This window comes from Synchiropus splendidus, chromosome 6, assembly GCF_027744825.2.
Source record: "Synchiropus splendidus isolate RoL2022-P1 chromosome 6, RoL_Sspl_1.0, whole genome shotgun sequence".
Lineage (NCBI taxonomy): Eukaryota > Metazoa > Chordata > Actinopteri > Syngnathiformes > Callionymidae > Synchiropus > Synchiropus splendidus.
The window spans coordinates 22,840,616-22,866,345 of record NC_071339.1 but is presented as its reverse complement, the minus strand read 5'-3'; the positions used below and the strand labels follow the sequence as shown (position 1 = coordinate 22,866,345).

Genomic DNA, 25,730 nt, shown 5'->3' with positions numbered 1-25,730 from the left:
CGTCTGGACGCTATGATTAGTAACCTCTAAATACTTCATCTGAATGCGAACAAAAGAACTGAGCTATTTGAAGCTTTCTTGAAAGAAGGATCACACCACTGAATATTTCGATGGTCATTAACAGACGGTGGCTTGAGCATCATTAACCGCCGACACCAAACATAGTTCTAGAAAGCTGCAGCGAAGGTTAGCTGGATAATATGGAGACACAGTTCAAAGGCGGACAATCTACTGCGATCTAACAACAATCTCGCTAATCGTCATCTTCCTCTGCAGCAGCCTCTCATTTATCGCCTTCATCAGGCGAGCGGAAACAAACAGTGGCCGGCTGCTGGGCGAGGCGACATGTCAGCCACCCGCTGGTGTTAGCTAAACTGTTAGTCACCACCATCACACACTCCAATAGAGCAACAAATGTGTTATACAAGCGAGTGTCTGTCATCGAGATCATGAAATGCCATTAGAAATGTCAAATGGGGCCTTTTTTGTCCACACACGCATGAATATGTGGACAATACACAGTGACAAAAAATAATGTGTATGTATATATAAAAAAATGTATTTGCTGAAAATGATGTGTGAAAGGTATGTGTCCTTTGATGTGTCCTTGCTGAAATGGTCCCAATGTTTTGGGTCGTGTGGTCACGTAGCCTCAGCCATTTTTCCGCTTACTGTAGAGTATGCTAAGAGAATGATGACATTATGACTAGTCAACTAAAAAAAAACCCTCAGCAACTCATTTACTAGATGAATAGTTGTTGCATCCCTACATTGCACATGGAATGGTCCAAGAAAAACACTTGAGATACATGGTTGTACAGCTGCAGCGAGTAAATTCATTTTATGTAGTTCCTCCATTACTACATGTGCGATCGGAGGTTTCCCTCTGCATTTCTGCCACTCATTAAGGACTGCATGTGATCAATGGGTCCAGTCAGCTTTCTGACCCGTATCTAGATATGTAAGCCTCAAGTGCAGAGGTGTGAAGTGGCACAGTAGGGGGTGAAACAGACCCCAATGACCTCACCCGGTTTCCAAGTCCTCTGGTGGTAATGAGGAAGAATTCAAAAGCAGAAAATGTGAAAGCTAAAATGACTCATGGGTTTATTAAATTAGTATGTATTGAGTGTGAGAAGCGTTTTCTGTTTACAGCGTTAATTCAAAAAGTAGCGTTTCATCATGATGTATTAATATGCATTATATATAGATATATATATATATCTATATATATAGATATATATAGATATATCTATATATATACAGACAGCAGGATGTAAGAGACGGACGAGTGAAAATGAAAGTATACAGCATCTGATTTACTTTTAAGTAAAAATGGCCTGACAAGCGTCAAGCAAGAATCACAGTCACTGCAGTGCGTTTTTGTCAGCAGTGATGTATCGACGAGAAATATCTGCAGCAGCTGATGGAAACAGGTCTGCAGTCGTTCAGGCAACATGCTGATGATCATCTTGAGAAACTAGTGTGGGAATACGCCGCGTCAGCATATTGCAGAACTCACTTTATTGAAAGAGCGCTGTCATGTTTCCCTGAATCTTAGTTTAAAGTCAGCATCGTGCTCCTCTGAGCACTCCGGTTTCCTCTCAATCATCCACGTGGTTAATGCAAAAGACAAAGTGAAAAAGACCAAAGAGCAGTTCCATTTTGAGGTACATTTCTTCTCCGTCTGAAATTGGAATCAATTTGTGTCTATTAAGGCGTGGAGCAGACTCGGACCCTCAGAGCGTCAGCTGCTGCAGATGGACTTTAATTTACTCGGAGTGTCAGAGGACTGGCGAAGCAGCTGAAGCACCTCAGAGGCAACGACGGGCCACTTGCGTTATTCCACCGTTCTCTCCTGGCGACTCCATTCTCACCGTCTCGCCGTCACTGTTTATATTGTCTTCCTGCAGTGACAGAGCATCAGCTGTCAAGAGGACAGCTCCGCGGAGGCTCTCGCAGATATGAGAGCTGCATTAATGTGATTAACCCACTCTGTGTCGCTGCTTTCTGCCCGGCTTCTCAGGATCAGCAGCCACAAATGAGGCATACACGGACCGGAGCAGGCTGATCGGAGGAAGAATCTGCTGCCAGCGGGACGCTCATCTCAATTAAGTCATTAGTAGAGCAAAATTTAGCAGATAATAAAGTGCGAATCCTCCAGACGATGATTCTGTGAAATTGATATCATCATCGGAAGTGTTTTCAGTCAAGGTGATCAATGAGGAAAAATGACTTTCTGTCACTCACTTTTAAGTGGCACGTTGAGACATAATCTGAGCAGGTCTGGATCTGGACTCGCCTGCACTGCACTGGAGGGGACGTTTCATTAACCTCTTGTTGAACTCTGCCTTCTTCACTGTTCTTTTTCCTGGAAATACGGTCATGAACTTATGGATTTCTGCTGGTGTCACATGTAGTAAAAGGAACTCTTCTGTTACCCAAAAAACATAGTTCATGAATACAGTATGTTGACATGTATTGACTGGAAAACCAATTTATAATTGACCAATCTTCACAGTGAGAGATTTTTGGTGGGCAAAAAATATCAATAATGTATATTGAATTTTTTTATTTTATTTTTTGGGAAATCATATGAAATCATAAATAATACATACAGATAATACATCAGAATAAATTCAAACATCTTGGTGAAGAATATTGACAAGTGAAGTTGAACAACGCAGTTGGCAACGAAGTTTTCAGGGTCATGATTTAATATTAAAAGTCATTATTAGAGCGTGACACCACCAGGAAAAATCACAAATCTGCAGACACCAGGACTTCATCCCTGTCAGAGAGTTCCAGAGACTTCTTTTATACGAAATAAACTCAATAATCCTATCGTGTCTTGACTTCTCACCTGAGAGACGAGTGGAAGTGTTTCTAATAAAGAGCGCTGACAGTCCACCTGGATGCTCAATAAAGTTAAAATGAATCATTATCACCAACTAAAATGCACCACAAACAGATTTCTAAAAGCTGCTGAAACACACCTTTATCGGAAAGTGCTGCAGCAAGGGGAAACAATGACTCACCGGAGACGCATGAAACACCATTTCACCGCTTTTATTTTAAGGTTAACACCTTTTCAGGATTGTGTCAAACTTCAGTGGACATGGAGGGTGAGAGTCACAGCTTTTCCAGCGAGTCTGACTGTTTATAGTTCTAAGTAGTGTTGCAGGCAAATAGACCCTGTCAGGAATTGAGCTAGGGGGGCATCTGGGTGTCTGCAAAACACGCAGATACCGCCATATACCGGCGTAATCTGGCGGCCAACCTACGGTCGAGAATCAGGTGTCCATTTTTTCATGTTTTGCAGACGCCCTCTTAGCTAGTAGCCTGGAACCTGTTTTCTCTAGCTAACTCGGCACATCATTTCCTGTTAAATTTAGTCACCGAAAACCAAATGACAGGACAGTCAAGCTAACTTTGTCTGGCTTCTGATCCTGGTCTTCTCCTTCAGTTGCATCGTACGCCGCTTCTTCCTTGCTACCACGCCACCAGCGCCCCCACAATTTAGTGACAACGACACACCCTGAACAGAGCGACAAACATAATCTCGCCCAGACACGTCCAAAACTCTCCCGCCCTCACTCAGACATGTTGAATCCATTAAACTTGTTTGCAGAAGCAATCTCAAGATATATGTGGACCATGAGAAGAGCTGTGTCTCGCTGCACATCTGTGTTGAATTATTCATGTCCCATCAAACTCATCACATATTCAACGACACGTAATCGCCGACAGGTTCAACATGTGTGTCAGTGATGCAGGAAGGGGAATATACAGCAATTCACAAGTCTTTTCATCGGCTTTCTTTCCTCTGCAAATCCTCATACCATGAATAACGGCATGGATTGATACGGGAAACACAAAAACAAGATCCTGGTGCTGTCGAGATATCACAGGGAGGACTTGTGTAAGTCATGAATGCGCTACATATGCGCCGTCTCAGGGGGAGAAGTCATTATATGCAGCTATAGATGCAGCCATGAGAGAGAAAGCTGTGCTCAGGCGATGGAAAATTTCAAGCTGCCAGTCTTGGGACGTATAACTGAGGCTTCCACAGGCTCGGCCGTTTAATTAATACACTGATCTGGTTCTTTTTCCTATTGGAGATAAAGCAACACAATTCTTCAGAAGGAAATATGTCGACCAGCACCGAGCCACACAATGAGCGGACAGCACATCCTGTACGAAGTATTGATGGAGTTCTGGCTCAGTATTTTTGAGATGGTTGAGACTCCATGCTCAGTACTCAAGTTTCATTGACTCTACCAGGAGAGAGGCCGAGCTCCATCAGTGAGTCTGCTGGCTGGGCCACACATAGACTGAAAAATCTCTTATATGTCTATTTTTCTAGATAGAAAGTTTGGGGGGAAGTCAATGAATGACAAGTCGAACTCTGTGGGAGCCCTAATGTCCAATGTCCCACCACAATAGGCCTCTTGCGTTCACCCCTTCCTCCCTCACAAAGTTGGCCCAAACAGGAGTGTCCAAGTTGAACAGTCAATTTGCCTATTCGGAAAATCAGAGCTTAAGATCCAACTGATGACAAAACAAATACCTTAAATTGTCCAACGCCTCACTTCCAAAGATTAAAAAAAATCCCTGGTGCAGGACAGCAAAGTTCCCAAATCAAGAGGTTGTAGGTTCTGTCAGAAGCAAGTGGAAGACGATGAGGCATCTCAGGATGCAGGCGCACAAGCAGCCCATGATTTCATATTCTGAACAGAAGTGAAAACTTTGAATGAGCAGCGATGTTTTTTGTTATGAGCTCAATATGTTTTATTTAGATCACATTCATAACACACATAACATTGGGATTCACAGACATGAATTAATGCTGTAATCGCGAGACTTTTGTTCCCTAATTGGGCATGAAATCTTTGTTAAAGCATTAACTCGTTAATTTGACTCGCTGTGAAATTGATTGGTTTGATCGGTGAGCTTCCTTCAGAGGCAGGTTCAGGATGGAGGCCGCCACTACTCCAGACATAAATCGGCGCCAATACCATGTGCAACTCCTCACATTGTCTCAGCGATCAATGGCTGAGATGGATAATGGCCTCCACAGAGACTCGCATCCTGCCTCTTCATCCTCGCCTTCATCTCTTTATCGCTCTCCTCCCTGCTCCGCCCGCCTGCTAGCGGCAGCAGCAGTGCAGGAAGCCCACCGACTCCAGAGGTGCTCGGAACGCCGTGGATCTCTGGGAGGCAACAGAGGAGCATCTGGCAGGCCGGGCGAGGCCGGCCGCCATCATGTCATCACAGCTGATCCTCCAGGCCCGTGGTCTCCATCAGAGTGGAGAAAATTCACTCACTGACTCCATTATGCAAGAGGTGTGAATTAACCATGAGGCTGCCACACAGACGTATACGCACACACGCGCGATACGTACTGTAATCACACAATAAAGCGGCCGCATCAGGATGCCGGCGGGGCTGCGCATGGAAGGAGTCTTCCACAAACAGAGGATCCGCAGCGAATACAAATTCCAGCACATTGTTACACAACCGAGGCTGACAGGAACATGACGTTGAAGAGGAGGAAGAATCCTGCCACCATCACCTTCCATTTCCCTGCGAGACAGAAACCTGCAGCCAGAGACCTCATACTATATTCTCTCCTTTCTTCCTCTCCCTCAGCGCTCTCCTCATGACCGTTCGTCATCTCCTTAGTTAGTGGGGCATCGAGTGTGATGTGAATGTGAGTGTGATGTAGGTGAGCCTGAAATACATGCTCACACCTCATGTGTTTGCCAAGAAACCCTGCTGTATTTCTCACGACTTCACATGAGCTCTTAGCAGATGCTTTGACTATAATGAGGAGTGAGATGATACACACCGGTGAGACATTACATTATGACCATCTGCCTCAGTTAGTCACGACAATGGAAGAGTGTGTGGATGCTAAGAGCATTCAAGTCCAATACTAGTTGGAGGAGTAGAGACAGGGCAGCTTAAACTACTTTAGGCATAGACAGAAGCAACTTTGGAGACAAGGTTAAGGAGGCTAGAGGTGGTTTGGTGTGTTCAGGCAAAACATGGGCATGAAGACAACCATTCCGGTTCATGGATATGACCTGATAAAAGGAGGAGACATGGGTTGCTTGGGAGGAAGCTAAATATGCTTCAGTGGGAAATGGTGAAAGCTAGATCTAAAAGAAGAAGAAAGCTTGAGCAAAAAAATCAGATCAATACGGCCAATGATACTGAATTTCTACCTGCATAACAAGCCAAAACGTCTTTTAGATTTTATAACGGTGCGTCAAAAAAGGTGTTTAGCCTAGTAGTAGTGCTGTGTTTAAAAAATAGATTTTCTGATTCTGAATCAATTCGTACATTAATTCCATAAAATCGATTCGTAGGTCCAAAGATCGGATTAATTAGTTTACGTTTTAACACATATTCTCCGGGTGAAGTCCAACCCCTTTGACGCAGGCGCGCACCTGGGACACTAAAGTCAAAACAACAAGCCTCCTCACTGTGGCAACACTAGCAACGTGCCAGGTTTGAAAACGCCTGAAACGCTCAAAGCAACAGTCTGGCACCATTTTGGATTCAGACGCGACCAAACCAAAAATGCGCTCGACAAAAGCAAAGCAATTAGCATGTTATGCCTAATGGAGGTATTGGAAGTGTTGAAGTATTGCGGAAATATGACCCACCTCACGTGACGCGACATCACCCAGAGCTCCTTTCCAAGCCATCCACCGGGCCACAACAAATGAAACTCGAGCGAACTTTACCACTACCGTCAAAATAACTGAAGTGATTGCAGGCTTCATTTGCAAAGATATGCGCCCGTCTTCCGTCGTTGATAACGAGGGCTTCAGGTGGCTAATGAAAGTCACAGAGCCACACTACGTTATGGTGTCTCGCAAACGTCTGTTATCCCAAACATGCACCAGTCAGTAAAAGAAAACGTGAAAAGTAAGCATCAGTCAGCAGTCAGAGTGGGCATTACAAGTGATACGTGGACGCAATCTTACACGAATCTGACAACTCACTATATTGATGAGGAGTGGGACCTCTTCTCGTACGTACTACAGACCACAGAGAACTGTTTACATACCGCGCAATGACCGTCAGGTTGCTGTGAAGTCAGTAACCAGCACTCTGTTTACATTTTCAGTGGCTGAGAATATCTTTTTTTTTCATTTTGATAAGAACATAAAAATGCATTAGAATTAAACAGCAGCATCTTTTGGGTGAACTTTTAATGTCATATTTCTAATAATGCACCAGTCCCATGAGCAGTCACATCACTTCTGTGTCTGGATCTTTATTATCATTTACTATGAATCCTTCATTCATTTCCTGTTGAATGTCAATATGATACTAGTATTAATACGTTGTGTAACTTGTCATGTGATTATGGCAACAGCTCAGAAAATGGTTTAAATACTAACCTGAATCGAGATTGGATCGGATCGGATCGAATTGAATCGTGATAATCAATTCTAAATCATGAGAATCGGAATCGAATCGATTGTTGAAATTAGAATCGATACCCAGCCCTACCTAGTCGTTTTGTTTTGATCGTTTAATTACTTCAATGTCTTGCACTTTTATTTATGCTGATAAAAGCTTTGATAAAGCCAAAGCAGTTGGGCACAACTTCAGTTATATGGTGTTTTGAGGTGTCAGTATGGTGAGAGTACAATCGCACAAAGGTCAGTTCCAGGCACCTGGGCTTATGCAGGGGGTTAGGGGACTAGCTGCCCCAGTTGGACGGAGAGTATATTAAAGATCTTTCAGGTCAAAGGCGATGATTTAAAAGGCATAAACCAATAGCAAAGTCTGTTAGAGGGCTGAGCATGTACTCAGAGAAGTGTAACAGCCAGTAGAGTTCACATCCATAGACATTGTTTCTGAGTGCCGAGTACAAGGTATCGAATCAGTATTGACAGATCCTCAAGGCTGGTGTATCGGCATCGGATGTGAAAAAATGTGAAATAAAATGGTAAAATAAATGACACAATGTCTCACACAAGGATGAAGTGTTTCCTTCATACGGCCAAGATAAACAAGCAACAGAACAAAGTGTGTAGTTGTTGAGTAGTGCTGTGAATCTGAACACCTGGACGAGTGAGATGACTCTAGAGAAGCGAGTGAATCTGCACATCTGCACATACAGTAGAGTCTCTCCTGGGACTCCGGTCTGATGTTCTCCTGTATGAGCTCTTCAACTGTGTCGTCTCAGTAACACCCGCCTGTCCGGCTACGGTGAAGACATCTACTCTACAAGACCTAGATGTTACAGACAGAGTCCCAGGAGAGGCAAGACATCGCTCAGGAATCGAACTGCTTCATGGGGCCGATGGGCAGCTGGGATAATGGCGGATGTAATTAGAGCGTTATTTCTAAGCATGTAAGTGCACTTAGACTGGCTCCGGCTGGGCAACATGCCATTACAGTGCCATCACACCATGGAAGTGGAGAGAGAAGCTGACTATTACTGTGAAACAGGAAGTATAGAGCTGAAATGACGGAGGCTATTTCAGCTACATACATACATACATACATACATACATACATACATACATACATACATACATACATACATATATATATATATATATATATGTATGTTGCCACGGCTGTGTATTTCAGCTTTAATGTCATTAACTTGTTATCAGATCAGATCATCGGAGCCATGATGAACTGCTGAACCTCTTTGATCTCAGAGACGCACTGGTTGTGCTGCCAGTGCAGCTCCATTAGTGAGCTGGAGCCTCATCTGAATCGATGAAGCTACAGTACTTTGGAGTCAAAAACTTTTGGAATCTTGGGTTCACTGGTATCTTAGCAACTGCTGCACATTTCTTTTTATATGAATATGAAGCAGATTAGCTTCTTTATAAGTTGGCTCGCACATCCTGAGCTACTTTGGTGAAATACATACTGGTGTGTTCTTGCCAGCTCAGAAGTGGGGAGTAGGAGCTGTGCATGACGTCCCAGCGGACTTCACCACGTTCCTGATCAAAGTCGGAAATAAGAGGTCCACGAAAGATATTCCGGACACATGCAACTTCCTCATAAATATGCTCGGTTTGAAACTGGAAAAGATAATGGATAAAGAGGAAACACAAATTCGCTGTGTTTAATGGGTAACTAGGATTTTCCCAGCCCAACTGGAACGCACCCCAAGCATCAAAACATTTGGCTAAGGTCACTCCTAACGCTGTGCATTTTTGTTAGGGTTAAAAAAAAATCTAACTTCATGATTGAATCGATTTTTATTGTATTATAAGTATTGTGAGCACAAGGCTATTTGAACAGACACCATCCTGAGCTAATTTATACATTGGATTCATGATCTTTGCTAACTCCTGAGCCATGAAACCAGTACTCCAGGAAAGCATTTTCAGTAACAACAGAGGTTGTTCAAATATTTCTCGTATTTCGCCACAAAGCACTACCATAAAATCAAAAGGTTAGATGTCTCCCTCTCTGTGCACATCAGTTAAAAAAAAAAAAAAAAACTGTTCACCAAACAATCGGCACCCATCTTCCACGGCTTATCTGAGGTTGCATCATGGGGGCACTTGCCAGGGCAAAGAGGCTCGGACTTCTCAGGGCCTCATACTCCAGGGCTGACAGAAAGACAGACTAGTCAACATGTCCAGGGTCTGCCATTTGGTTTGCCCCGAGCCGGACGTCGAGCCGGACATACCCAGAACACATGACGAGGCAAGATCCAGGAGGCATCCTAAAAGATGCCGAGCCACCTCAGGATGGCTTCTCCTGGACACCCAGGACTGTCATCTGTTGAGCACCACAGTCACAACCTTTCTTAGCAGCTATCTTCTCATCCGGGACCGGGTCGCTGAGGCAGCACTCTGATAACTGATGCCCTGACTTCCCTGTCTCCCAACACCTCCTCCAGCTCTTCTGGAGGATCAGGGGTTCCCTAACCACCTGAGAGACATAGTCCGTCCAAGGTGTCCTGGGTTTTCCCCGGGGCCTCTTCCCAGTGGGGCATACCTAGGGACTAGGGAGGCATCTGAAACACATGCCCGAGCCACTACAGCTGACTCCTCGTGACATGGAGCGATATCTCAGCAGCTACTGTTGATGACAATGGCGTATCACAGACTGGTTTAGAAAGACAGAGCAAGACGATGGGATCATCAGAGGAGTTACTCGATACAGTGTCAACCACTTGACTGTCGTCGCAGCTAAACTCAGCTGAGTAACCATTTTAGAATCAAGCCAATAAAACTCGTCAATTCATCACTTTCCATTGGTCCCAGCACAACAAAGGGCCACCAGTAATAATTATTGGATGCAAGTTAAAACATTTTAAATCCGCCACAGCTTACATGAGTTTGTCGTGCCTTCAGAAAAAATAAATCAGTGAACTGTCACATGATCAAGGATATTAAAACCTTGAAAGTGGAAACATCCAAAGAAGTGGATAACATCACATCATGCAGGTGTGTTTTCTTGAGAGAAAAGCTGTGAATAAATGGCAGGAATAGGTCCGCTGCCCCGCCACTAAACCCTGACAATGAACATAAAATGGCAGATTTTGGAAGGGTCCACGTGATGGGTGTTGACAAACACCTCAGGTTAGCAGAGTGACTTAAGAACTCGGCTCAAGCACTTGGCATACGCTTTCTGAGCAGTGCTGAATGGAATGTAAACACAGACAAAATCACAATTCCCAGAATGTATCATGAGAGTCCTCGTCACTCGTTTCACCCTCAAGTGGTATTTAAAAGGGGCGACTTTTAACACTCGGCGCTGGACAGAGGGGGTCCAGGCGTGGAACCCGCTGGCAGCGGTACTCACCTGGTTTGACGGTCTTCAGGCGGATGGGCTCTCGGAAGTGGCGGATGACAGCCAGCGTATCTCGGTTGGTTAGTCCACTCACGGGGGTTCCGTTCACTTCCAGCAGCACGTCCCCATAGTAGGGCAGTTTCCCGACATGGCACACCAGCAGGTCCAGTTTCATCTGGCCCAGATGTGGGAACTGCCCCACCTCCGCTCCCCCCAGGACCTCCACCACGGAGCCGAAGTCCCCGAGGTTTCCCCACGACACGGCGCACTCCACCACCTTCCCGGACCAGTGCTTCTTCTTCTTCAGCGTCCTGGACATGTTTGCTCCGGACCTATCGAAACTGGGGCGTCTGGTTCTGGTTCTGGTTCTTAATATCGAGGCCTAATAGACCCAGCTGAGTGACTCTCCGGACCCACAGAGGGTTTCATCTCCCTGGCGAGACAGACTTCCACCCGTGGATGCGCAGCCGAGCTCCGTCATCCCACGGTAGATCCGGAAGGTCCTCGCGCGTCACGAGCTCGTTCGCTGTCTGGTTCCGTCAAGTTGTCACACAACAACAGTGGTCCACTCACGAAGAGAAATCCGTCATACCTGCATAAGGCAGAAGGGTCCACGAGGTTTCAGCCCACGGTGACAGACACGGCTGTCATCGGCGAGTGTTCGCCAGGAGCAGGTTTGAACACACCTGTGCCGCCAACACTGAGGCAGACGGGGGTCGTAACGCCCCCTTTACCCGGTGGAGCCGGGAGAAGCAGCTGCTGCAGCCGAGGCTCGTCTGGTGCCGGCGCGCGCCCTCATGTGGTCCGAAGAGGTACTGAAGAGGGTCGTGATTTTGTTTTTAAATCAGTCTCACGGATCAGAAACCGAATTTATTCACCAAAAATATTTAATTATGCCAATAATGTTAGCGCCACACTTTCTAAACAAATTGTAGGCAAAGTAACCAAAGCAGGAATATTAATTTTGTGTAGGCAATTTGGGGCCCGACTCTTGGATTGTCCATCAAAATATTATTTTCTACTCACTTCCAAATTCAAAATAAAAAGTTAAGTGTGAATAAAAATCTTCCAGCATTGAGAAACCACGTAAATGTGAAGACACATGCAACTCCTCAGCACATGCACGCCAACCCACACATGTCAAAACAGCTCACTAATAAAGGGACACACAAGTACCATTTTTTGTTTAATATGGAGTACCAGGTAACAAAAGGCTCACATGCTGTTACACAATTGACATGTCAAACAACAAAACAGAAAAGCAGCATCAGATATTGACCAGAGCGCTTCACTGTTGAACTTTGGTATCATCCGTCGCAGATTTGAACAATAATGTCGTTTTGGCGGGAAACACATGACGACTGTCTCCGGGGTTAAAGGAACTGGAGAGAAGACGGAATGTCGATTGTGATTCTGAGTGAATGTCTAGCTTTAAGGCGGCGCATGTGTCAGCACTTGACACAAAAATAAAAAAATAAACAATGATCTTCTCAGCATCAATGATTTACTGTAAGAAACACATAACGTACCACAGGCGGCGAACACGACATAGAACTGCAGACAGTACCGGTACGTTCCGAAGGGCAAATCTCACTTTTGAGATCCATCTCAAATACAGAACTAGCTAAACTAGCGCAAGCCTATCGAGCAGCTCTACCCAGAGTCTGAAGGAATGGCAGACAGATTCACACAAAGCGCTGCCTTTGAGATTGAACCTCACTGAATTCCTTTTCCTACGACAGCTCAGTCTTTTCAATTGATAATGAGTTAATTGCATCGTAATTATTTATTGAATTATCTATTGAATTTGTAAAATCACTTCTGGGATGACTTCGCCGAGGAGCCACTGCAGCATCCGTGTCACTAAGTTGGACATCTGAATACTTATTTACACCAACGTACACGTATAAAATAAAACACTTTTTCTTCACAGTCCCAGCTAGTATCCACATTTACAGAGGGGACAAACATAACTGTGATGATGATGATGATGATGATGATGAAGCTTAGTAAACATACAGTGGTCACTGCATAAAAATGTTGACATTAAATTAAGTGCCGGAATGAAGGTGGGAGAAACAGTTCAGTGCATACTGCGTGTAAAGGTGAAGGCTGCGTCCACACTACCATGGTTTGTTCTTCCCCTCCCAATCAAAAAATGGTCTCCGGTCCTAGATAGCTGGGACAGACTTCAGTCCGTAAAGACTGAATTAATGCTTCGGGGACAATGAGTTTACAGCGAAAACTGCAACTACCCACTTTCATTACACGAAAGAGCATCATTTTATTCCTCAACTGAAGTCTGAGGCTTTAGAACATTAAGTGACGAAATAATGAGTAATAATAATTTCACCGCTTTTTGTAGCTCAACAAATGGCTTCACTGCCGTGTGGACGCAGCCTGCACATGTTCAGAAGGCCATCGGACAGACAACCAATCACATCCAGCAAAATCATGATTGTCACGTGTGCAAAATAAATGTTGCTTCTCCCCAAACTGCACCTCAAGACATGACAAGGACTGCGTTGGGACCAAAACAAGATTATGACGACAGAGGATATATTCTTATGGAATTATATACACCACATTTTGGCGTCAGTTTCTGCATAACAATATGAGGAAAACGTAGTTTCAGAGGTCAGAGTGGGGGCTTTTCAAAGTTCTGTTTTTTTTGACACCCACAAACTGCTGGTCAGGAAACCGTTTCCCACTTTAAACACCAATGTGTTTACAGGCTCCCAGAAGTGTCCAACAACAGGTGGGTTGGGAGGGTGTCCACCTCAAGGACGACACACGGAGTCATCCACAAAGCAGCGGCGGGAGACGGGTAGCCCATCTTTTCAGTCATGGCTCTGTAAGGCATACATTCATAGCTTTCTCTGGCAGGAGAACGAGAAGCAAACGGAGAACAGGTGAGGCATCGACTTAAGCTTCTGTCCAGCCCAGAGAAAACAGCATGTCCTCGTGAGTGATGGCGAATGTAAACATACGAGAGAGCATCTTTGGCAGATTGTGAGGAGGTAGGAGGAGGGGGTGCTTTACGAGGAGTGCTCATGTGGGAGCAGGGTGGTCCTGAGACTTAGTCCTGCTAGAGGCACTTGTGTGCAATTGTTTGCTCTCTGTTTCGCTCTGCTCCTCTACAGTCACAGATGGTGTCTTGAACCTGGTCGCCAGATGCTGCGAGGACCCGGTCCGGGGCGAGGAACCCTCCCCATCCCTCCAGAAAGACCTGCAGAGGGAATCTGACATCACAATAATACAATTAAAGTGGTGAGATGACTAGAACCCTGCCAAATTATCTATTCATGTTTAATCTCAGGTGAATACGTTTTGGCCTCCCGAGACACATTAAACAGACATTTCAAAAAAATAATTGTGCACTAGCTAACGCATCAGAAAGAGAAAGATCTGGCTCACCATTAGCACCGGGCTCTGGAGGAGCGTGGCTGCTCGCTCTTTTGTCATGTGAGCTAAGAAAAGCTGAAGCCGGATCTCGGTTGCTGATGAAACTCTCCAGAGGTGCGTCCTCGTGCGGAGCACTGAAGTTCTCTTTCAGGCCCGGCAGCGTCTTATCCAGCGAGTCGTCCTCCCCATAGAAGTCATAGGGACAGTATTCCCTGGTGCGTGAGTAGATGTTGGCATTGTCGTAGCAATCAGAGCAGATGACCAGTTGGCCAGCTCCGCCTGGTGGCAAAAGAGAGAACATGTCATTTATTTTCTGATGCTTCTTTGAAGGAGCAGCAGCCAATCCCAGCTACTAGGGGTAAAAGGCTTAGAGCACTGCCCACCTGTAAACACTGTTCATGAAATCTATTGAAGTAGTTCTGAAAATTATTTGGAGCATTTTATGGCGATAATTTCATTGACACTTTACTTATATCTTCTTTGGAGTTGAAGTAAAATACTTTTTTGTATTATATTTAGACAGGGTTTTATTATATTTATTTTATTCGGAATTTTATTCAGTTTTGTCCAATTTTTCAACAGTTTGCATCAAGTGTTTATTCAAGTGTATATTCTTTTTTTTCTGTGGGTTCATGCGTTGCACCTGGTTCTGCTGCTGGTTGGACTTTTCGATGAAAAATAAATATCTTTGCGATGATGACATGATTTCAAGTCATTTCACAAGGTTTTGGTGTATTTACGTGTAAGGGGATCAAATATGGTTATTGATCACAAATGAAGAGCGATGGATCAGTTCTATTGATTGGACCCCAGGGGCCCATTTGTTCTGGGAAAGGAATCAAAAATCTTCCAATGACATACACCTAAAGGAGCCACTCATGACATCAAGAGTAACACTAACTTGTTGGGGCGGACGCTAAACCCTCGCAGGGCTCTCCGGGGTGGAAACTGCTCCTGCCAGTAAAGAGAGACCTGCAGTGCATCATGTTGCCATCAGGGTCTACCTCGCTGCCTCCATCTCCGTAACACACCCCTGCAAAACACACAGAGCTCAGTCCTGACTGGGAAAACAGAAAACTTTCTTCTGAAAATAAAAAAAAAATAAAAATAATGCAGTAAAAAAATGAGATTCTCAGTGGTGGAATCCACCCAAAAAAGGTACCAAATTTTTAAGAAAAGACATGTGAGAACCCAAAAGTCAACGACTAAAATGAATTGAGTTGTTTTTCCAGAGAGTTCACCAAAATAAGGTACGACAGATAAAGAGATACAAAGAGTAAGTATAACATGCCTGACTCATTGGTGTTACTGGCCTTTTCGTTACACTTCCTCACCTTCCGCATCCCCTCATTTTCTTTTATATTCTTTTCAGATCGATAACAAATCTCGACTTGTATTGCACCTTGTTCTTGATAAGGTTTCTGAGAGATAATCAGCTTCCATTTCTTCTGGCACAGAACATATCATCACATTCATTGCTCTTGCCCTGCTCTCCAAATCCATCCTCTGTCTCTACAGATGATTCCTTCATTATGATGATTACTTCCATGCTCATAGTTACCAGACTATTCATTTCCTGCTCTCTTGAGCATGTTCTTGTAATTTATCTTTCAACAGCAACATCTCCCATGACGTTCATTTTTTCCTATTTCAGCAGTTTCCTCACATTGTTTTTTGTTGACTCTCATTTTAACAATCTCCTATACTTCACACTGAACTTCCTTGCGGCAATCTATTGTTATAGCACTGTTTATTGTTATGGCGTTTTATACTTCGGTAATTTATGCAATTTACTTCTTCTTCAGATTATCAATAGATAGTCATTGTGCTATTATTGAAGTTGTAATGAACAGTTTTAAAGATAAATTAATCTAATACAAACTAGTATTATTCATCCAAAAAACAACATCTTACCATCGGCACCTTTATGGACGTAACCATTGGACAGAGGAGGCATTAGCTGTTGGTGGCTGCCAGCCTCAGAGTTACTGTAGCCCTCCTGAGGTTCTGACAAAGTTCCCTGAGAGGACAAGTAGCTTGGGATGTCCGGTGATAGATTCATTTCATCTGAGAAAAACAAATCATTAAGGATTTGTTACAAGATCTGTCACACAACCTTACAAACACAAACCTGTGCTGGTGATGCTGTAGTCCTCGCTCTTCCTGCGCATGTGGTAGATGACTATCACCCAGACCAGCGAGGTTCCCACCACACAGCAAACCACCACTATGACCACAATGCCCACGGTGGTCCAGCCGTCCTGGCCATACTGGACATACCCGACGCCGGTATCACAGTTGGGTGAGGGTGAGACACTTAGGTAGATGTGGCCACGTTCGGTACCCAGTGTGTTGGATATGATGCAGGTATACTTTCCGGCGTCGGTGGGACCAGCGTCAACAATTATTAGCAGCTGGTTAGCTGCAGCAAAGAAGTGGCGCTCGGTGAGAACCAGTGGCCCATCGTCTTTGGTCCAGTTGAGGCGCGGGGCAGGACTTCCACCAGCGATACATTGGAGCACGGCGGTTTCTCCTCGGGCAACTGTTCTGTCTTCCAGAGCTCGCATGATGTAAGGAGTTTCTGAGAAAGGCAAACAGATCAGAAATGATATGCTTTATGAAACTTTGCCATCTGTTTCACCTTGAGGACAATGTTACCCAATATTAATTACGTAGTATGCATAGAACTGTAATTTCAAATAACGTGAATAAATGTCAGGTCAATAAAAGATGAATGACAATGTTAGACAGTTTGAAAAACTCGACATTAAATGAACAGAAAGTGAAAATGACAGCTAAATGAAGCGACCCACTAAGGCATGACTCACCCAGCACAGTGAGTGTTGCATTTGCAGACAAACTGCCGGCTGCATTTTGAGCCGTGCAGCTGTAGACCCCCATGTCTTCCGTCTTAACATCAGCAATGAAGAAGATGTCGTCATCAGGCATCACATGCATGCGTCTCTCCCGGGCAGCAGGGAAGTCAGTTCCTCCATCTTTCTGCCAGGCAATTTGAGGTGATGGATGTCCTTCAGCAGCGCATTCCAGCCTGGCCAGGGTCCCGGTCCGGAGGGTCAGATCCATGGGGGTCTTGAGAAAAGACGGCAGCTCTGAAACATAAATAAGATGTTGGCAGGTGTTAAGACTGATATAGGGGAGCTACAAGGATGGAAATAAATCGACAATCACATCTGGTCAAAATATTTCTGTCTCTAGACGGCTGCAGGGCATATCAATCTTTCTATCTTTCAATTGACAAGTCTTATTTTCCACTCCCTGCAAGGCGTCCTTGATAATCTACTTAACAGATTTACAGTTAAATCTCAGAAGAACTCGGCATCACCTTCCACAGACTGAACTTTTAATTTAGACAACCATTCATGTTACCAATAAGGTTCTGAAACAGTGCACAAAAGTAAAGACGCTCATTCTCACCGTTGACAGTAAGTGTGGCTCTGTTGGAGTAGTTGGCCCCAAAGTGATTGGACACCACGCACTGATACCGTCCTTCGTCGGTGAAGTTGACGTTGAGGAGATGAAGCACGGTGGTGTAGATGAGTTCACCGCGTTGGTACCGGGCATAGTTTTGTACTTCTGCATCGTAAAGCACCTCGCCATCTTTCCTCCACGCCGTGGTCATCGGTGAATCGCTGCTGCTGGACGCAACGCAGCTTAGCGTCACATTGTTTCCTCGCAGGGCAACCGATGTTCCGGGGTGAGTTGTGATCTGAGGTTTCGGGAAATCATCTGTGGACAGACATAAGCCTGCTATGACTTTTATAACAAGAACGGTGTTTCAAACAGACGTCGATATCTGCCAGTCTTAACACGCCATAGAATCAAATCAGGTAGCAATAGCAATGGCGTTATCTAAACCCGAGAGGTTTCATGGAACACTAAAACACAAACATGAAATAAACTTTTTTTAAACAGAAACTGACCACAGATAAACTCATCTGGAGTGACGGACAGGACACTTCTGCCCAGTAGACTTGCAGGATGAGCACACACTGCCGTCACTGAAGACTCAAACCGAGTGTCGGTCAGCCACGGCCCGAACCACCGCATATGACAGTCACACAGCAGGCTGCTCGTGTTCAGGATGCTAACAAGACAGACAGGAATAGACAGAATTATAATATGCATGTGTGAGGCTCAGGGTTGATCTTGTCTGCTTGGCAGTGATGAGCACACTCCAGCGGAGATGAAAGCAGATCAAGTCACTTAACATGAAAACATGATTTTTTGATTTCCGTTGTGACCGAAATGTAGCAGCATGTCATGTTCAGCTTTGTGTACGACTCCAGGATGGATACGACTCCATGTCAGAATGAGTGTTTGAAATTAAATGTGACGCAGAGGCACCAACGTTCAAATCATTTTTGCAGCATTGTGCTTAAAACCGGCTGTCAATTGCAAAAGACATAATTAAGACTTAATTAAACATGATTTCACATCGGCTACATGTCTCTAACGAGGAGCGAATCAACATTGTCTCACGATAGCAATTATGAATCACACAAAGCAGATCTCCTTTGAATAAATGAAAAGCCCATTCAATCACATTATTGGCACAAAATAACACAACGGGGGTGTAATTGTTCACTGAAAAGTTACATAGAGGGAAATTCCATACAAATCATCTGAACATGATTCTAATGATGTTATTTTACCTCCCACTCTGTCAAAGCACTACTTCAAGAATCACTTAGTTAAAAATAGGGTTAATGCTCGGGTGATGGATGTTCTTTAAAGTGTTAAAACCAAAGTGCCATCCAGATCATGTTAGATTTCATTGACAGGTCATCTTATTATTTACTCCACAGATGGGGTGAAAAGGTTAGACTCACCTATCACCCATGAAAAAAAAGCTGTCCGAGTTTGACTTGTGAACAAAACCAAATATTTAATAATTTTTCTCCAATAAAAAAACCCACATCCAATAAAGATATCACACAGGTCAGCAACCTTAACTATCAAAAGCACCATTTTGTTTACTCTACCACGCAAGACAACAGGCACAGCAAAATCTATTGCAGCGTGTAAACATTATTCTACCTGTCTCAACAACAAAATACAATGACCCGACTGCAACCGGGAGGCTCAAGAATCACAGGTCGCCGACCTCCCAGCTACATGGACCATAATCAAAGCAACCTTGGTTTACTTCTGTCATATCTTTTTTCTCTCCCTAATCTTGGGGTCTGATAGCAACATGGCTCAGGCAGCATGATCCCTGATGTAGTTCAGTATTTTCATTTGATGTTACATGGCAAGTTAACAAAATAAACCACACATTTTCTACAGAGATCAGCCTGCCTCATGTGCTTAACGCAAACAGCTATTTAAGAACTCAACATGGCAATGCTATTTGACTCATGTTCCTACCCACTTTTAGAAATATGCCTAAGGATCATAGGCAGCAATCCCACCTGACATTTCCTGCACTAGTTCCATATGGAGATGAGATGGTGTATACCATCTGCATTCCCTTGGAAGTGACTTTTTTTTTTTATTTAGCCACTAATAGCATTCCAAGCGTACAATGTGAAAGGGCTGAAAAAGACCTTTAAAAGATCTTCAAAAACAATAATAGCAGCCAAATCATTCATATTTCTACTTACAACTCCTTGAGCTTTAAATGTGTCAGAGACTCCGGGTGTATTGACATGATGCCATTTCTGCTGAGGTCCCTGTAAGAGAAATACATTTATGTGACACTCGTTCATGGGTGAAGGGGAGTGACAAACAATAAGTGCTCACAGATGCTCCATCTCATCCAGGCCCTCGAAGGCTTTCTTGGTAATCGATTTGATTTTGTTATGTTGCAGGTTCCTGAAAAGAAAAATTAAGATATTAAGTCATGTTTATAAGTGAGGGAACAACTGCTATATTTTCCACTTTCAATGCTTGATTTATTACTAAAAATAGTTTGATACTGATGCCACACTAGGACACTTTTAAATGGAAACAGTAAGATATTTGTAAATCGCGCTGTACTCTACAATAGTTCATAAGGGACTATTATCAGACACATAATCTGGCTGGAATGTAACCGCAAAAGAAAAAGTAGGCCATCAATCAGTGCTATGATTTAAATATATTTACAATTGAAAAACAAAAGATTAAGACTTAAAATTGGCCAGCTTGTATTCATTTATATTTGCATTTATGAATGCATTTCAGACGTGTCCTCACAGTGTGCTCAGCTTCTTCATGCCTTCAAACACGCCGATAGAGTCTTCGATGGCCCAGGAGATGACATTATTCCGGATGTCTCTGTAAAACAGTTTATATGTTGATTGCTTTGACAAGAGTATAGTGCTGCAATGAACCTGCTTTAGATAACCATTCACACCAGTTTGCAATAGTCCCCGCCCCCTGCGTCCCCCAGCTCTGATGAGGGCAGAAAAGAGTTTTAGGGTGCAGTGAAATCCCAGAGATGCCTTGTGTTTACACAGTGGGTCATGGACTCTTTTGTTTCTCTTTCCTCATGCCTGACCACCTTTGAAAGAATTCCGCCACTCTGCAGTTCCCCCTTTCACATGAAAACACCCAAGATGGTGTGTCAAACTCCCACAGTTGACCTCTTTCTCACTGCAACTTTGCACAGCAAAATAATGAGTTCACAGCTACATTTCATCCAGACACTTTTCCACCACTGACGTAAAAGTGGATATCACCACACCTCATACTTAAACATAATTACTACAAAACGCAACAATCCAGAGGAAGAAACCTGGTGTGTATTCAGAAAAAACACGTTTTTTGTCATTACACTTTCAAAGACAGCAATAAGGCTCTAAGCACTTGACATATATTAATGCAATTCCACTACAGCTTGCTAAATTATTAAAAAAGGAAACAGATCCCCACCCCAAACCAGAACAAGTCATGTTTTCCTGGCACTGACCACAGTGGACACTCAACCCATTGCACGGTTCCATTCCAGTTTTGTAATAAAGATAGATTAGAATTTTGATGCAAACTTTGTCAACTATTGAGTTCCACAGCAGGACACTAGATCCGGGACAACTTGTTGGTTTCAGACCAACAATATTCCATCATGTTTTAAAGGCTCTTTGAAACCTTAATGCTGAGGAGGACAAAAAACTAAATTGAATGCTTGGTCATTTCTAAACGATACAGCCAGGCAACAGTACTCCTATAGCCTACTGTCCTCTAACCATTGGCAAGTGATAGAACAGTCTTACTAAGTACTTGAAACATGGGTTTGCACTTACAGTGTACGAAGAGAAACAAGGCTGCTGAACACTTTCTCTCCTAAATGACTGATAGAGTTGTGGCCCAAATTGAGGCTCTCCAGCAGGCCCAAGCCAACAAATGCGTTCTCCTCCAGTCTAGTCAGATGATTCAGGGAGAGATCGCTGCACGAAATGATGAACAAGAAAATTCAGCGTGAAATTTGAGTGAGACAAGGCTATCACAACAAGAGAATTACACCACACAAGGATCTGACAGCATATGAGGATGACTTTGTATAAAAAAAAAACACTCACAGTTCTTCAAGCTTCTGGCAGAATTCCCAGGCATCTGGTCGGATGATGCCGATGGTGTTCTGACTGACTCGCAGGATTCGCAGCATGCGAAGGCCATACAGCCAGCCTTTGTTGACTTCAGTAAGGTTGTTGTGCTCCAGCTCTCTGAGACAAAAAAAATTATATAAAAATAAAAAACAGAGTTCCCCATTTCAAACCATTTTCTTTGCAAAACAAAAACAAAACAAACAATGCCTTTATAAAGTGTTATTTGACCAGCCATTACAAAATCCCCATCATTTCAAATATCACACTTCCCCACACACTGAGAGATCAGCCACACAATATGGTTGGTGAAACTATCAATGTGCCCCTTTACTAATTAACTATCAGCCCCCATAACGCAGGCAGACTCACAATTCTTCAATGTTAATCAGGCCAAAAAAGGCTCCATCCATGAGTTTAGTGATGCCGTTTCTCTGCATCTTCAAAGACTTGAGCGAATCCATCCCTTTGAATGTTAGACTGTCCACGATCTTAATCTTGTTGCGCTTTATTTCACTGGTTGGAGTTGAAACAAAACACAATCAAAATCAAACAAAACCAGAAAGACTTGCAAACACATCAGAGGAAGAAAAAAAAAACTCACAGGAACTGAAGATGTGGAAGCTTGAAGACTTTAGATGGCAGGCCAGTCAATCTATTCCTGTTCAGCTTTAGCACCAGCAGGGTGCTGGAGATGTTCTCAAAGCAGCCAGGCTCGAGGACGCTGATCTTGTTGTTACTCAAATTCCTATTAAAATAAAAATAAAAAAATCAAATGAGAAGTAGAAAACAGAACACACATATGTATGTGGAGGAGCTAAGTTAAATGACTTGTGGAGCAGTTCTCGCATTTATTATCTACAATTGTGTGTCACGCGTTTGTGGGTCAACAGAATATTAATACAAAGCACCTTTCATAACAGAAGGCAGCACAACTTGTAGGTTTATTCAAGTCCATTTTGTACATTTGTGCTTAGTTAATGTTGTACAATGAGCAGCAATGAGCTTGATGTTGAGGCTTGCTGGGATCTAAGTGGCGCCATAACAGCACCTGCACGATATTAACAATGCCCGGATCAAGATAAAAATTATCAAAAGATAAAAATCAGACCTGGTTTCATGATTGCTTTCAAATTTGATAGTCACCAAACAAATTTGAGACACTCTACCAGTGGCTTTGTTGTTGTAACATTTGTGTCCCAGCCGTTGGTCTGTCTGACTTAGTTTTGGCAGGTGAGGCCCGTTGAGACTGAGATCATTTTTTTAGAAACAAAGAAATATCCCTTTGTTAATACGCAAACAAAGAATTAGTGCCTCGAAACTAGTAATTCCAGTAACATTTTAGCAAATAAATTGAGCAACTAAAGGGACAGAACTCGCACTCGCATCGAAAGTGTAACCAGCATGGATTCCTCCAGGGCAGCAGCACCTTTCACAAGCCCTCTTTGCACATTTGCATTTGCTGCTGCTCTATTAGATGGAGGGGCAGAGACGTTGTTTGGGCGATAAACAATAAAGCTTTGCTGTTGTTGCTATTTTCGGGATAAGCGGGCAAGGATGGATGATTGGCTAACTTGGTCTGAAATGTTTGTTTCTGAAAATAGCCAGCTACATCTGAACATAGCATCAGAGGCAGATGTTGTGCTTTGAGTGAGACAACACTTCAGCTGAAAAGCTGGAAATACGCAAACGATAGTGAACATTTGATCCAGAAAATCTAAAACAACTGCAAGGGCTGCAGGTTGTTAACCCGGGGGATCAGAAGAATATTGGAGAATGAAACTGGAAGTAACATTACACCTACGGCTGTGTATTTAAGGGAAATATTTAGGAATGCAGGCTGATCAATCGGTGCTGATATTCTGCAGGATTGTGAGCAGCAAATTCCTTTTTTGGAAAGCGATCTAATCATCATATCTAACACACACTAAATACTGCTGTACTCACGGATTTCACTATAATTAATTCAATAAACAATACTACAATATTGAAAGTATATTCAGTCAGTCATGAACAGCAAAATCAGTATCTGAAAAAAAATAAAATGAAATACAAAATTAAAGATAAGTATATATACATCAGGCTTTTCACAAACAGGTGATCAGCCAGACGACTGTGAGCAGTGCACCTCTAAAAATAACAGAACACGCAAGTGTATGTGAAAGTAAATACGTGAACTCACAGATATTTCAGTTGCATGGAGGGGAAGGACCCAACTTTCAGCTCAGTGATGGAATTAGAGGTCAGGTCCAATGTCTCCAAGGATAGAAACGGCTGCAGTTGATGCCCATGGAGCTCAGAAATCCGATTGTGGATCCTTGTTTCAGACATATTAACAATAATGTTGCTTCAACCGCTTGACATTAGTCAAATAATACCAGAACATCTATAATTGGGGTTATACTTACAATGAAAGTGAGGTAATGTTAGTGGAAATGTCTCCAAGGGAAGGGAAAGCAACCAGTTCGTTGTGGTTCATCATACTAAAAAACAAATTATACACGTAATTTACTTCTAAATTATGTCCTCTGAGGTACTTTGAATACATAAACACCACCAATATACCAAAAAGGCCAACACCAAATTAAAACATATGAAACTCCTTACATCAAGTACATGAAAGATAAAGTTTTGGCATGATAAGTCCAAAGTTACAATGGATTAAATTAAATTAGCTACCTACAAATGTATTTGGATGTTTAAACACTTCACAAATAAGTAACAAAACGTGTAATCTGAAATGTACTACACGTTACATTCATTTTCTAATAAGGCTTTTAAAGTCTTACCACCACAGAGTGTGTAACATGATAATAGTTAGATATCAAGAATTGCATAAGTGCCTTGGGAATTTCCTTTGAAATGTTTGTAAAAATCTAGATATTATTTCATACGTTACTATATATATTATTATTATATCAACCCTTCATTACCAGGTTGGTCAAAACGTAAGCAACAGAAAAATAATTTTAAGTCCAATTTAAAAATGTGAACATTCAAATCAAACTTTATGTGTTTATGTGACCATATTGTCCTTAATATAAAATTGTTATTTAAAAATCTAAAACAGTAGGTATGCAATTCGAAGAAAAAAATGTCTTTGTTATTATTTACGATGTCCTGAAGCTTTGACATATATTGTCACATATATTTGAGCGCTGTATTACGGGGGGTATTTCCTTCAGTAGAATGTAATTCATGAAGCTTACAAGAGAAGAAAGTAGAAAAAAAAAAACAAGTAACACAAGCGCTCGTTGACGTTCGAAAGTTACTATGTTGCGGTGCACATCTGGATTGGGAAATCACTGCCGCACATTCCACACTTACACTCGCGTTATCCCTTCTGGAGGATTCATGGAAGCCGTGGACAGTCTTTTTCGGCTACACTCCAGTACGTGAAATCCATCTGGTCCCACCGAACAAGAGCAGGGAGCCGGGCAAGACTCCACGGCCCAGGCACACAAACTCAAAAGCAAGAAGACGAGGGTCGAAGGAACGGGCCAGTCTTCCGCCATTTTAAATGTCTTCCTGCAGGACGCTGCGGAGCTAACTCGCTAAACTCGCACTTCAACAGTGATTAAAGTACCAACAAACAACCCTGATAAGCAGAAAACAATCACAACGGATTGGACGTCGGTGCTATAGCACCACAAGTCCTGGCGGAGCGGTTAAACATAGTTTGTCCCAACTTGAGTGAAGCATCCTGGCCGTGATTTCTTCCTTTCTTCCCAGCGGCAGGAATCTGGAGCAGCTACGTTAGCTTACCGCATTCAGCGCCTCAAACACACCACTTTCAACCGGACCAGCTCGATTTACGTCGCGCGGTGATTTATTCCAGATAAAGTACAAGTCGATCGATTGTCCTTCTTGATCAGCGCGAGTTGTTAACAATTATTTCCTCCCTTTCCGACCTCGAAGAACAACAAAGCGCCTTGAGTTGATGACATAGGACATTGTAAGTCCCGCCCCTCTATCGTGTGTTTGGAGGGC

The 25,730-nt window shown here is 43.2% G+C and overlaps 2 protein-coding genes across 4 annotated transcripts in view; both read right to left on the bottom strand.

The window, feature by feature from the left end:
- Window positions 1-11,488, bottom strand: part of LOC128760602 (membrane-associated guanylate kinase, WW and PDZ domain-containing protein 3) — a 151,845-nt gene extending 140,357 nt beyond the window's left edge. For all 3 annotated transcript variants that reach the window (XM_053868118.1, XM_053868119.1, XM_053868120.1), the window contains exon 1: window positions 10,804-11,488. In XM_053868118.1, the coding sequence (XP_053724093.1) occupies window positions 10,804-11,110 (307 nt within the window). In that variant the 5' untranslated portion in view covers window positions 11,111-11,488. The remainder of the gene's footprint in view (window positions 1-10,803) is intronic.
- Window positions 11,489-11,954: 466 nt separating this feature from the next.
- lrig2 (leucine-rich repeats and immunoglobulin-like domains 2) lies at window positions 11,955-25,679 on the bottom strand. The gene is made up of 18 exons (XM_053868962.1): window positions 25,068-25,679; window positions 24,149-24,223; window positions 23,923-24,057; window positions 22,345-22,488; window positions 22,113-22,256; window positions 21,717-21,860; window positions 21,441-21,584; window positions 20,395-20,475; window positions 19,960-20,031; window positions 19,821-19,889; window positions 18,138-18,301; window positions 17,632-17,943; window positions 17,025-17,306; window positions 16,328-16,777; window positions 16,111-16,263; window positions 15,098-15,229; window positions 14,209-14,475; window positions 11,955-14,033 (listed from the first exon to the last, which is right to left on the bottom strand). The coding sequence occupies exons 1-18, from the start codon at window positions 25,253-25,255 to the stop codon at window positions 13,843-13,845; spliced, it is 3,147 nt and encodes a 1,048-aa protein (XP_053724937.1). The 5' UTR covers window positions 25,256-25,679; the 3' UTR covers window positions 11,955-13,842.
- Window positions 25,680-25,730: the final 51 nt, after the last annotated feature.